The sequence below is a fragment of the Geotrypetes seraphini genome, chromosome 17 (genome assembly GCF_902459505.1).
Source record: "Geotrypetes seraphini chromosome 17, aGeoSer1.1, whole genome shotgun sequence".
Taxonomy (NCBI): domain Eukaryota; kingdom Metazoa; phylum Chordata; class Amphibia; order Gymnophiona; family Dermophiidae; genus Geotrypetes; species Geotrypetes seraphini.
In genome coordinates, this window is record NC_047100.1 from 24,723,745 (window position 1) to 24,738,616 (window position 14,872).

General features: G+C 44.3%; 1 protein-coding gene across 2 annotated transcripts in view; it reads left to right on the forward strand.

The window, feature by feature from the left end:
- Positions 1–14,872, forward strand: part of TAFA1 (TAFA chemokine like family member 1) — a 309,921-nt gene that overhangs the window by 185,909 nt on the left and 109,140 nt on the right. For both annotated transcript variants that reach the window (XM_033926734.1, XM_033926735.1), the window contains exon 3: positions 9,904–9,951. In XM_033926734.1, the coding sequence (XP_033782625.1) occupies positions 9,904–9,951 (48 nt within the window). The remainder of the gene's footprint in view (positions 1–9,903; positions 9,952–14,872) is intronic.

Sequence of the window (14,872 nt, forward strand, 5' to 3'; positions counted from 1 at the left end):
ACCAGGAAATACTTCTTCACCGAAAGAGTGGTTGACAGCTGGAATAAGCTCCCAGTGCAGGTGATCGAGGCCAGCAGTGTGCCGGATTTTAAGAACAGATGGGATGCTCATGTCGGATCTCTACGAGGGAAAGGTCATCAGAGAGCGATTAAATAGGGGGGGGGGGGTCAGCGGTGTGGGCAGACTCTATGGGCCTCGGCCTTTTTCTGCCGTCACTTTCTATGTTTCTATGACGCGAATTCAGCGTTTCGCATAATATGCTGTTTGAAGGATCATTCCCCATTTAAGAAAGTAGACCATTATCGCTGTAGATATACACGGAGATAAGAACATAAGAAGTTGCCTCCGCTGAGGCAGACCAGAGGTCCATCTTGTCCAGCGGTCCGCTCCCGCAGCAGCCCATCAGGCCTATTGCCTGAGCAGTAGTCCCTGACTATTTCTATAACTACCTCTTGCTCCTATCCCTATAACCTACCTCTACTCCTATCTGTACCCCTCAATTCCTTTGTCCTCTAGGAACCTATCCAAACCTTCTTTGAAGCCCTGTAACGTGCTCCTGCCTATCACAGCCTCCGGAAGCGTGTTCCATGTATCCACCACTTTCTTAAATGGCCATAGAAAGCTTGATGAAATATTTCTACAGTGATTCAGAGGAAGAGGAACATTATTTGATAAAATAGATATCTATGAACTCTCTGTAAGCATGAAGTGATATGGAATTCAACTTAACACAACAGAGTGTGGCATGAATTTATTTGATGGTTAATAATGTATATACATTGTAGTAATGTATATATTTTTTAAGGGATGGTCCCTTGACAACACCATCAGGCAAAACATGGTACATGTTGGACAAACAATCCCCTGGCAAATTTGGGCATATATTTAAGATAAGTTTAAACTTACTATTCATTATTTATAAAAGGTGTTAATATGATAGATTTAAAGGAATGAAATAAATGCTTCTATTTAATGGATTGATGACGAGGCGAGCACGTAAATCTTAGTGGTTATGAAAGTTTTTGAGCCTTGAGTGATGCTATTGACGTCTTGGGGAAACTGTATGAGTTTGAATTACAATCTTGGGAATTTGATGAAATATGTAAAGAAAGAAATAAACATTAGTGCTTAGTTACTAATACAAAAAAATGGCTGTAGCAAAAATGGTTTTAGCCCATGGGAAAACCCCCACAAGCCTCGAACACTCATGATTTTGAAGTGCTGGCAGGGACAGATTATCCCTGTCATTCTCTAAGTCACAAGGGCACACTAAGGCCACCTTTTGCCACACCTAGTAAAAAGACCTCATAGAGACTAACTGACCAGAAAGTATATTTTAAACTTAGGTTGAGTAAGCAATTATAATTGGAATCCATGGGACAGCTTTTTTTTTTTTTTTTTTGTAGAGGGGGGTTTAAACGACCATTGCAAGAGGTTTATGTAGCATGAGATGCTATACTCAAAAATCGTGCTACTAAAATGCTTCATACATTTTAAATATATACAAAGCCTCGGGAGGTACCTTTAGAGTTAGTTAGCCTGAACATCCAATAAAAGTGTTTAGGTTGGAACAGCATGATAAGATAGCTTTTGCTAGGTATAGTCAATTCTTTCCCAGTACAGTGTGACAAACAAATGAACAGCACTTAATACACCCTGTCAAATCAGGAAAAAACAAATTATCGCTTGCATTGCTTTGCATATGGTGAGCACAGTTAACTTGCCTTAGATGTTAACAGGAGACAACAACGAAAGGCCCCCTTTTATCAGGCAGCGTTAGGGGTTTTTTTTATCACCGGCTGCTGCGGTAAAAGCTCCAATCGGCCACAAGCCATACGCAGGCAGCCTGCAATCCTGCAACCGATCACACACCTTCCCACTGCCGGGAGGGGGTGCTCTGCCCCGGGTTCCCGCCCCGCTAAGAACACCTCTGTTCCAAACACTAATGATTTTATAAAACAAAATAAAGGTTCAGCTACCTGACCAAGCTGGGTTAACCACTTGCAAATATATATATGTATACTAGTATTTTAGCCCGTTATATTAACAGGTGCTAGTTGTCTGTCTTTCTTCCCCCCCCCCCCCCCACTTCCCTGTGCAGCAGCCACAGCAGCATTCTGTCGCCCTCCGTGTCCCTGTGTAGCAGCATTTCCCCCCACCCTACTTCCCTGTACAGCAGCATTTTGATCCCCCCCCCCCACTTCCCTGTGCAGCAGCCACAGCAGCACCATTCCCTCCCCCCCCACCACTTCCCTGTGCAGCAGTAGCATTTCCCTTACCCCCCATTCCCTTCCCGCGGTCCCAACAAATCTGCCAATTCCAGCAGCATGTGCAGCATTCTACACACGCTGCTTTGGGGCCTTCTACTGCCCTGATTTACTCTGGCACGTCCCTGATGACATCATCAGAGACGCGGCAGAGCAAATCAAGGCAGTAGAAGGCCCCGAAGCAGCGTGTGTAGAGTGCTGCACATGCTGCTGGAGTCGGGACCGTGAAGAACGTAGCGGCTGGAGTGGTTTTTCGGTGCTTCCCTTCCCGCTCCTCTCGATCCCCGCCAGCGTCGGAAAGCCTTCTCCGACGCTGGTGCGGCTGGTGAGAGGAGCCGAATATTGTGGAGAGTCCAGCGCTGGCGGCCAGTCCTGTCGGCAGTGTAGGTAGGTGCTGGGAAGAAGGCTGTGGACTCGCGCATGCGCACTCCTGCGGCCACAGACCTACAGGTCATGGAAGCACGCAGTTAAGAGTGCGCATGCGCGGCTAGGGTTTTATTATATAGATTTTAAATCAAATATTCAGATTTACTAGGGTATGCACTGGTTTGAAATTAGAAGTATAACATTTGTCAAAATTCATAAAAGGTGAGAGTTGCCGGGTTGGTTGTTTCTGGGGCCCTTCGGTTCCTGCACCTAAAAATGTGTGCTCTGCCCATAATCAAATATTATAAAAACTGAAATTAACGTGCTTAGAGTATCATTAAATTCTACCCTTTAAACCATTTCAAGCTGCAGTTGGCGTATTAGCTACATCCCACTCAGAGCATGAGTGGAAAATCATATTCCAAGCACCGGTTTCTACCAGATAACACAACAAGCTTTGACAGTTCCATAATTACCAGACTACCTCGTACTTATAGGCCACTGACTATTCTAGTAATTCTCTTTGCTGCACAGGAGTCAAAAGGTATAATTAATGTGTTATTTCTTGATATCTCTGTAGTGCTAAAAGGGTCCTTATATTTTAACATTAATTTGTAGCCTCTGAACTCATAACGGAAATAGATATGGATTATGGTAGCTCCCATTATTACATAAGGAGTACTTATAGTTGATGACATTCATTGCTTGGCTAAAAAACTAGCTAGATTAATAAACTTGAAAGAGGTCCTTTGACTAAGCTGCAGTAGAAAGTGGAAGCGCACCATTAAGCGCGGTGGCGTACGGGGATGCAGTCTTCCTAAGGTCGTGGCTCTCCTCCTCCTCTCTGCCCCACTCCCCCGCTCTCATCCTTTCCTTGCCAGGCGTGCCCCTTGCCTTCCCCCATACCTTTTTTTTACTTCTCCGGCACGAGGTTGCTGCCCGCATCGGCGCTCTCTCAGACGTCACTTAAGGGGCCCATTCCCAGGAAGTGATGTCAACGGGCGAACTGACACCGACGTGGCCATGCTGCTTGCGACCGGGACCGGAGAAGTTAAGAAGGTATGGGGAAAGGGAAGGGGGCACGTGCGCGGCAGAAGGGGTGGGGAAGGGATGCCGCTCACCCTTACTGCTAAGGCTATTTTTACCACTGCAGTAAAATGGCTGATTTTCAATATGGGGGGGGGGGGTTATTTTTCAATTAATGGCTATGCACTAATGTTGCTAAAGACCTGCTCCCGATTCTCAATGCTTCCACTCAGGATTCTGGGTTCAAACTGGGCTGTTTTTTTAAGCGCTTGAATACTTTATACAGGGTGGTCAATCAGTTCATGGGAACCTCCCATTAGTCAATAAGGAGTTCACCAGGGTGTATCCACTCATACATGTACCCTAGAGTGCATTGCAGGATTTACCAAATATCGCAATATATATCATCGCCGTATGTAACACTACTGTATGAACTCCAACATACCACTCTTCCAAAAACTCATGGAAGGTCTTGTCAACAACAACCTTACGAATTACCTCGACAAGTACAATATTCTTCATGACTCCCAGTCCGGTTTCCGCCCAAATCATAGCACCGAAACCGTCCTAGCTGCCCTGACAAATTACCTCCTCCACCTGTTCTCACTGGGTAAAAGCGCCCTGATACTTCAATTCGATTTGAGTAGTGCCTTCGACCTGGTCGACCACGACATTATGCTCAACTGCCTTGACTCCATCGGCATCTCCGGTCAGGTAATAGATTGGTTCACAGGCTTCCTAACCAACCAACCTCAAAACTCAAATTAAAATTGAACTCTGAAAAAACCAAAATCTTCCTAGCGAGTCCCAACCACAAATTAACAAACACTTCCCTCAGATTGAATGGGCTAGATTACCCTATCTTACCCACCATAAAAATCATTGGAGTCATCCTGGACCGCACCCTAACCTTCGATGACCATACCAGTGCCCAGGTGAAAAAATGTTTCTGTACCCTCTGGAAACTGCGCACCATCAAACGTTACTTCGACCACCAAGCCTTCCGTCTACTCGTCCAATCTCTGGTATTAAGCATATTAGACTACTGCAACATTATTTACCTGGGATCCTATAAAAATACCATCAAACGTCTTAGAACAGTCCAAAATGCGGCCGTCCGCCTCATCTATGATCTCAAAAAATACGACCATGTTAGCCCCTACTACACCAAACTCCATTGGCTCCCAGTAGAGGCAAGGATCATCTTTAAGTTCGCCTGCCTCTGTTTCAAAACTCTAACAGGATCTTCCCCAATCTACTTGTCTGAGCACCTTGAAATAGCAGGCCCCTCTCGCACACGAAACGCCCACCTATTCACCTTTCCCTCCCTAAAAGGCTGCCTCTACAAGAGATTCACTGACAGAACCCTAGCATTCCAAGCGGGCAAATGGAACAATTGCCTTACCGCCCTCATCTCCAACTCTCCACCCTACCACCTGTTCAGGAAGTCACTAAAAACCTACCTCTTCGACAAATTCCGCTAACGCTGCCTTCCCCCCTCCCTGCACCCTCCTGACCTCGACATGCCTCCATTCCCTCTGACTACCCCCCCCTCCCAAGCCACTATGGCCTCTCTTTCTCAAGCTCTGTTTTATCTAATTGCCCTGCCTTTCCATAGCCTCATATTTAACATCACTGTAAATGTACCACCGCTTTAACATGGAACATCGCTGTATACGTACAGTCTCTTCTTTAGTATATGCCTTTTTATTACTGCTATTTATGTAACATCTTTGTAAATGTAATAACACTGTAATATGTATCATCGCTGTAAATGTACAGTCTCTTCTATTGTTAACCGCATTGAACTTCCATGGTATTGCGGGATACAAGAATAAAGTTATTATTATTATTATTATTATTATTATTATATATATATGTATCTTACAGCAAATGTAACTTCTCTGCAATTTGTAACCTAGCTGAAAAATAACTTCACCGTAAATGTAGCGTCGCTGAAAATGTAAATGTTGCTATACCAAAAAAAAAATAAATTGTAACTTCACTGTAAATGTACAGTCTCTTCATCTGTTAACCGCATAGAACTTCCATGGTAATGCGGTATACAAAAATAAAGTTATTATTATTATTATCATATAATACCACCCTGATAGTAATTTAATAAATAAACTCTTATATTTTTAGAGATAATTGCCCAAAGTGTTGAGTGCAAACCTAATCAATAAGAATACAAACATTAAATAATGTGAAGTCACTTGAAAAAGATTCCCGTGATCAATAGCATAATGACCAATCAATCCCAAAAATCAAATCCAACTTTAAATGGGAGCTTATCTTTTTGAAGACCGCAAGCGTCCACATTAAAGCTGAGCAGGTCTTTTTCTTTGAGCATATTGTATTCTGACCCCTCCTAATTTCGAGTAGGCAACATAATTTTTGGAGCTAGAAGTACAAAGCCAATAAAAAAAATATTACCACATGAGGGACAACTTCCCTGTGATGGAGGTTAAAAAGTAGAAACAGCTAAGGAGAGATGATAAGAGATCTATAAGAATGGAGTGGAATGGGTAGACGTGAATCACTTGTTTACTCTTGCCAAAAATAATAGGACTAGGATGCGTGCAATGAAGCTACTAAGTAGTAAATTTAAAAAAAGAAAATATTTCTTCATTCAACATACAATTAAAGTTTGGAATTCTTTGCCAGAGAATGTGGCAAAAGCAGTTATCCTAGTGCCAGCTGGTGCGCTTAATGCTCTGCACTGCTCCCAACGCTCAAAGAATTCCTATGAGGTGCCATTGGCTCGGGTTCGAGTCCTAGCGACCTGATGAATTACAGATCTAAAAATAAATTGGTATTGTGCTAGTTCGGTAAGGTCCTCCCAGCACCATTCCCATGGTTGTTTTCAACATGTCCAGCCATCTGATTGCAGGTCATCCTCTTCACTTGGTCCCTTCAATCTTCCCAAAAACTGGGACTGTTCACCCTCGAAAAGAGAAAATTGAGAGGTGATTTGATAGAGACTTTTAAAATATTAAAAGGATTAGACAAAATAGACCAGGAAGAAGCATTACTGACATTTTCAGATGTAGCACGGACAAGAGGTCATAGCCTGAAACTGAGCGGCAGCAGGTTCAAGACAAATGTCAGGAAGTTCTATTTCACACAGCGAGTGGTGAGCGCTTGGAATGCTCTCCCAGAGGAGCTTGTGGCAGAGACTAGTGTTCAGGGTTTCAAGCGCAAGTTGGATGCACACCTTCTTGCAAATCATATCAGGGGATACAGGAAATCCGGGTCTCCAACAGAGAGCACCTAACTGGGTCTCCGCGTGTGCGGATCGCCGGACTAGATGGACCTGGGTCTGATCCGGTGAAGGCGTTTCTTATGTTCTTATGATGTCCTTCTCCAATGATCTTTCTCTTCTGATAGTATGATAGTTAGCTTAAAAGGGTTAAATTTAAAAAAAAAAGGGTTTGGTTAATTTCCTAAAAATGCATAAGCCATTATTAAGATGGACTTGGAAAATCCACTGCTTATTCTAGGATAAGCAGCATAAAATCTGTTTTACTCTTTTGGGATCTTGTCAGATGCTTGTTACCTGGATTGGCCACTCCTGGAAACAGGATTCTGGACTTGATGGACCTTCGGTCCTATGTGAGCCAAGTATAGTGATAATCAAGCCATTGTTACATCACTAATAGGTTGGCACTTAGGCATTGGTGGAATGAGGCATTGTGACAGGGAGAGGGGAGACATGATCGAGACATTTAAGTATATCACTGGTCGTGTAGAGGTGGAAGATGATATTTTCTTTCTTAAAGGAACCTCGGCCACAAGAGGGCATCTGCTGAAACTCAGGGGCGGGAAATTTCATGGTGACACCAGGAAGTATTTCTTCACAGAGCGAGTGGTTGACCATTGGAACAAGCTCCCAGTGCAGGTGATCATGGCCAACAGTGTGCCTGATTTCAAGAATAAGTGGGATGCCCACGTCGGATCACTACGAGGGCAGTGTAAGGGTATCGCCACCTGAGTGTGATCTAGGAGGGTAGTTAGGGAGGGTTAATAGAGTGGGCAGACTTGATGGGCTATAGCCCTTTTCTGCTGTCATTTTCTATGTTTCTATGTTTCTATTGTGACATCACTGATGAGTTTGGTTCTTAGGCATTGGGTGGAATGAGGCATTATGACATCACAATAGGAGCTCTGGAATGTTGCTACTGTTTGGGTTTCTGCCAGGTACTTGGGACCTGGGTTGGCCACTGCTGGAAACAGGATACTGGTCTTGAAGGACCTTTCATCTGCCCCAGTATTGCAATGCTTTTGTTTTTAAGATTCATTTTATAGACAGTGTGTGTGGGAAACGCATGCCAATTGCAAATTTACCTTAGGATGCCCGAGTGTGTCCCGTGGTAAGACCTATTAAGCTGCAGTAAGCATATGCCAGCATTTACCGCAGCTCAGTTAAATGTCCTCATAGACTGCTTTAAATTGAAGCAAAAATAACACAATAATTCTTCTCAAGCTGTTCATTAATTACAGCTTTCGTGTGATAGCCATATGAGACCTACAAATATTTAAAAAGTTATGATCTAAGTTACGAATCGATGATTCTTACGAGTTTAGCAGCGTGGGAGAAGTTTATTTACACCAACAAATTTTCATTAAATGCAACCTAGATCTATTGAACTATTTATTTTATGATCTAAGTTAACCATCAGAAAGAATAGATGCAAATGAATTTTGCATCACTGGGACCAATCTTGTTTTTCTCAGTGCTTTTAGGAGTAATTTTGTAGCTGCACAAAAAAAATCAGTGTACTGGAGCTGTCATGCTGGCAACTCCCTTGCATTTTAAAAGGAGATGTAGACTCAGTGGCGTAGCTAGGAAGAGAGGTGCCCCTCCCCTGCCTTCTTCTCCGCCTCCCCCACCTCCACTTGCTCCTTCCCCTCCCCCTTTTGCCAGTCATGTGCTAATTCCCTTCCTCGTATCTCTATAACATTCCTGGCGCGAGCAGCAAACTCCCACCTACTGTTGCACCAGCTTCGACTCTTCCTCTGATGTCACTTCCTGGATCCGCGCTATGGATGTGACGTCAGAGGAAGAGCTGACACTGCCATGACAGCAGGCTGGGGGTTGCTGCTCGCACCAGGAATGTTAGAGGTACAGAGGAAGGGAAGCAGCACATGTGCGTGCGTGGCAGGAGGGGGCAGGGAAGGAGCATGTGGAGGTGGGGTGGAAAAGAGGGTGGGGGAGGGGCACCTCTCACCCTTGCTATGCCACTGGGCATGGGATGAAGTTAAGAGGTGATAGGCTCAGGTGTAATCTAAGGAAATACAGTAAAACCTTGGTTTGCAAGCATAATTCGTTCCAGAAGCATGCTTGTAATCCAAAGCACTCATATATCAAAGCGAATTTCCCCATAGGAAACAATGGAAACTCAGACGATTTGTTCCACAACCAAAAAACTGGAATACAAAATACTATACACATTGCAAGACCTCGCTCGTTTAGAACAGTCACTACACTCCTGCGGTGTCAAGAGACAGAAAAACCATCGGCTCAGTTGTGATGTGACGCGTGTATACTGTACATACTCGTATTGCAAGACTATGCTTGTATATCAAGATAAAATATAATAAAATGTTTTGCTTGTCTTGCAAAACACTTGCAAACCAAGCTACTTGCAATCCAAGGTTTTACTGTACTTTTTTTTACAGAAAGGGTGGTAGATGCGTGGAACAGTTTCCCGGAAGAGGTGATGGAGACAGAGACTATGTCTGGATTCAAGAAAGCGTGGGATAGGCAAGTGGGATCTCTTAGAAAGAGGAAGAGATAATGGTTATTGCGGTTGGGCAGACTGGGTGAGCCATTTGGCCTTTTATCTGCCATCATGTTTGTATGTTTCTAACCGCTATACCACACTCTCTTCCCAGCTCACAGGAGCCCTGTGGAGCAGCTGACTTTTAAATGAAGAGAGGGATACTGGATGGGATGGGAAGGCTTGTGGTGGACCCGGGAGTGATAAGGAGGGAGGGAAGGAAGGAGGAGGAAGAAGAAGGGAGAGATGCTGGATGGGAGGGCATTTGGTGGGCAGAGAAACTGAGGGAGGGTAGGAAGGAGGGGGATTTATGCCCTGGGCTCCAGTACGTCTTAATACCTGCCTGGTTGTAACCCTATTCATTTATAAATTATGGAAGGAATTCAGTTTAAAACCATGATCACAAGAAATTGAGCTGTCAGGATTCTATAACTGGTCATTATATTTCTTTTTCTTCTTAGGATACCCTTCAGATCACTTTTCCAGCAGCAGGACACTGGGGGATATAGGTGAGTCATTTCTTGTCATTGGATTTAGCATGAAAAATGATCACCTAACTGAATTCTAGCACTTTACCTGCATTATACAGAGTGGAAAGAGTCATGGAGAAATGGAATAAGTTTCTCTAGTGTAAGCATAAACAATACTAGAATTTGAGAAAGCATGGGAGAAACACAGAGAATCCTTGGTTGAAGGAAAAGGGGGAGTTTGGCTGCGGTTTATACGTGACATTATATCAGGGAGAATTTGGGCAGATGGACTTTACAGGCTCTCAGGATGGCCTAAAGGCAAGCGGCCCATTTCAAGGAACCTCTGCTAGAGTTGCAGAGGAACCTTCTTGGTATGCAGGCCAACCGAAACACATAGTTACAGCTCAATGACTTAAGTTATCTCTTTTGCGCAAAGCAGCCTGTGAAGGCATCTTCAAGGGTCGGTTTATGCAGAGTTCAGAATTAATGAGCCACTTTGCACGAGACTGCACTGCAATAGCTTCCTTACCTCAGATTATTAAACCTTCACTTGATGGACCGTTGAGGAACATTTGCTTCTTACGAGGCCTGTGTGCAAAGAAATGAGCAAATGCCAGTGAACATACAATATAACTTGAATATTGGCCTGTATGTTTCTATATTCCTTTTACTATTGGAAGAGATATCGGCCACCACCAGTTAGTCCATTTGTCCAGCTCCAAACATATTGATGTCAGCTTCTTTGACCACTGGAACGGTAAGCCTAAAGCCTCATGGAAGAAAGCAAAAACAATAATAAACACGAGCCGGCTTTATTCCTCCTATATGCAGAGACGATGGACAAGGTGATCTTGTTTGGAAGTAGAGTCCAAACACAGTACACTTCTCCCTCCGTATTCACTGCGATAGGGAATTAACAGACCCGCAAATACAGAAAAAGCGCAAATAACTTTTTCATGTTATTCGTGGTTTTCTATTAAAAATCATCGTGAATATGGTGAAACCGCGAATAACAGGGAGGGAGACCTGGCCTGTTCCTGAAGGAGAGGCAAAACACGGTGAAGAAAGTGCTGGGAATCAGCGATTTCTCAATGCAAGCTGACGTAATTTGGGGAAGTGAGGAGCCAGTAAGCTAAAAAACTGTGAATAATCGAAACCGCGATTGCTGAAACCACAAATACAGAAGAAGTGTAATTTGAAGGTGAGCCTCCAAGGAAAGAGATTTGTGGCATCCTAGCCAGTGGCGTAGCGAGTGTGAGCGATGCCCCTCCCCACCCTATTTTCTACCCCCCCCCTCCTCCCCGCATGTGCTTCCCTTCCCCTCTACCTCTATTTCATTTTTCCTGGCACGAAAGGCATCGCAAACTTGCTATGACATCACTTCCTAGGGGTGGGACCCAGAAGTGACATCGGAGAGCGAGCTGACACCAAAACGGGCAGCAAGTTTGCGACGCTGCTCACACCAGGAAAATGAAAGACGTACGAGGGAAGGGAAGAGGCACATGCACATGGCGGGGGGGGGGGTTGAGAAGGAGCAGGGCGGAGAGGAGGACAGGTGCTGGTGCCCCCCACCTCCCCCCTTACTACTCCCCTGATCCTAACACTTTTCTCTTTGAAGGAAAAAAAAAGAGCACCTGCGGCATGGGAATCGGAACGGGGGAGGTAGGGTTAGCAAACGTCCCGGATTTTCCTGGACACGTCCTTCATTTAGAGGCCACGTCTGGGTGGCTTTACAAAACCCAGCACTTCGTCCGGGTTTTGAAAAGCTGCCAGCCAGCAGCGACATTGGGACGGCATCTGCGCATGCGCCTATGTAATGCGGTGATGTCACGCGCATGGGTGTGATGTCATCGTGTCGCACCGGTGCATGCGCAGATGCCCCCCCCCCCCAAAATGAGTGAACAGGTTGAAGGGGCGGGCCTGGGGACGGGGCCATGAGTCCGGATTTTAGTTCTGGAAAATCTGGTAACCCTACACAGGGGCCATGGTCTCCCCCAAAATTGGTGCCCACCCTCCCATCCATTTCCCAGCATTGTACTTTAAATTTTTGGGACAGCCTCCACACAGTGTCAATGAGCAAGTGTGCCCTGAACCCTTCATTTCCGCCGCCTCCTTACCCCCCCTTCCCCCGGTACATTCTCGGAGACATTGGATCAGGTCGGAAGCTCAGTCCATCCTGCACATAGGCTAGCTGCTTCTGAATGGGAGGGGCCTTAGGCATCTGAGGCAATCAAGGCCATAGGCTCCTCCCTCTGTATCCCAGGATACAAGGGGGAGGAGTCTAAACCAATCAGGCCCAATCAGAGCGATTACCGCAGCAGCAGCTGGTACCCCGGCTTTGTTAAAAGAGCCTTTTATTAGATGCTCTATCAATTTGATTATTCAGTTGAATTTAGATGTTCTGAAAGTACAGAACTCTTAAATGAAGCAACTGGATGTGCAGCTACCGAGAACATGAAAGCTCCTGTACTGAAGCTGAAGCCAGAATCCAAGATGAGCCCAAAACCAAATAGAAATCCATTTATCTCGCATCGCTGCTTAAGTTTAAATTAATGCAGACTTTCTGGGAAATATGCAAAAATGTACATCAGCATAAGGGAGACTGTGTAATTAAGGCAGATAACCAGACCCACTTGTCTCTTTCCAGACAGAAAGTTTGGGTGACAGAGAAAAGGAATAAAATTGTGAAGGTAGGAAACAGAGGCTAATTTTCAATCAGGTCCTTAATTAGTAGCAGGCTTTTTAAGCACCTGAAGAAGGATTTAAAGTACTGGAAAGGAAGTAGCTGGAATGAGACAGCGAGAGGTGTTCTGGCTGCATGTGGTAATCTCGGCAGATGGAAACCGAGGGCAGAAAAAAAAAAAAAAACTTAAGCAGTTATTGAAAAAACGATCGATGTTCAGCTGGCAGTATTTATTTATTTAATTCATTTTCTGCTCTGTTCTCCCCAACAAGCTCAGAAAGGGTTACAGGTTGATGTATACAATATATAATCAAAAATGGGTTACAATTTCTCATATTTAAAATACAATGTGTTTATCCTAGCTTTTTTTTAAATTCAAATTTTTTAAATTTATTTTAACATACAGAAAAGTACAAAAAATGGTAACGAGGCAAGATGCAGACAAGTTGCACTAGAAGAAGTAATCGGAAAAGAGCATGTTTACATGTATAATACACAAACAAGGAGGCAGTCAATAGGTTCTGAGAGTGGTTTTCCTATGTGGATTGTTTTTCCTATGTGGCTATTGATTTCTTCAGCGATTCAGCTTTGATGGGTTCCTGATGAAGGGACGCTGAGTTACCGAAACCGGGCTTGGTTGAACCCTGCCTTATGGGGATCTTGTAATACAGTGATTCCCTGGACTTTCCTGCTCAATTCAAGGACGCCGCTTCCATCTAATCCAAGCTGAAGTTTGAGTTCATTTTGGGAGTTGGCTGGGGGATTCTCAGAGTGATTTTTCTGGTTTGATTTCACAGGTGTGAATATTATAATTATTTATTACACTATTTATCACAATTTTTGTTGGGCACACGTGAGATATCCGATGATGGTGTGCTGGCAGGGGTTTGCTTTGCCTTGCTGTTCTAATCGCTGGAGGTTCTCCTTCCTTCGCTGACCTCTCACACTGAGGATATTCCGTTTCAAAAAATTTATATATGAATAGAATATAGGTCAGTAGGTTTTGAGAGTGGTTTTCTGAAGATTATATTGTAGTGAGAACAACAGACAATGAATAGAATATTATATATATTATATATATATATATATATATATATATATATATATATATACAATGAATAGAATATTATATATATAATATATATATATATATATATATATATATATAATATTCTATTCATTGTCTGTTGTTCTCACTACAATATAATCTTCAGAAAACCACTCTCAAAACCTACTGACTGTTACTGCCTCCTTGTTTGTGTCTTTTGTAAGTTCCTCTGGCAGTTTTTTTCCTGGAGTCTATTTGTGTTACATGTATAATACAACAAGCTGATCCTTGCCTATCCATAAGAAAGGATATCAGCACTATTTGCAGTAGAATAGTCAGAACACAGCTAGAAACCAAGTAGTTGTATCGAGAAATGAGCCATGAGTGGAGTACCTAGTTCTGTTGTAGGCGTCATCGTCAACACTCAACAACTGAATGTCATCCTAGGAGTAATCGAAGGAAATACTTCTGCACAGAGGATCTGGTTCCAATGTACATTTCTTTGTAATCGTACAGCAATGGTAGGGGAATTAGGTGATGAGGTAAGCCTTTATTGCTTTCCTAAAGTTCAGGAGCCCTTCAAGGGATCTGATCTGTGGGGGCAGTTGATTCCAATAGGTTGGTGCCTGCTCGTCTCGGTCAAGAGGGCATCCGCGCATTTGCGGATGCGATGCAGTGACGTCACCATGTTACATTCACACATGTGCTGATGCCTCTCCCGACACGATTTGCTTTTCAAAACCCATACAAGTGCCATGTTCGAGAAAAGCCATCCAGACATGCCCTCTAAAAAGAGAACATGTCCTGGTAAATCCAGATGTCTGATAACCCTATCTCTTCTTCTATAAAGGTTGCCACCACCAGTGGTTTAGCGAGGGTGAGCGGCGCCTGGGGGCGGTAGCTCTCCTACCCTCTCATTTCCGTCCCCCCACACCCATCCACTCCTTCCCCACCCCCTCCTGCCACACGCACGCCCCTTCCCTTCCCCGTACCTCTTTAATGTTCGTGGAGTGAGCAGCATTGGCTCTTTCAGAGGAAGAGCTGACGCTGGCGCAAGCAACAGGATGTGATTGCTGCTCGCGCCATGAACATTAAAGAGGTACGAAGGAAGGGGTGTGCTTCTGGAAGTGGGGGGGGGCGGGGCAGCGAGGAGAATGGGTGCCGGCGCCCCTACCAAGATGGCGCCCGAAGCGGACTTCAACCCCCTCCCCACACACATACACCCTCTT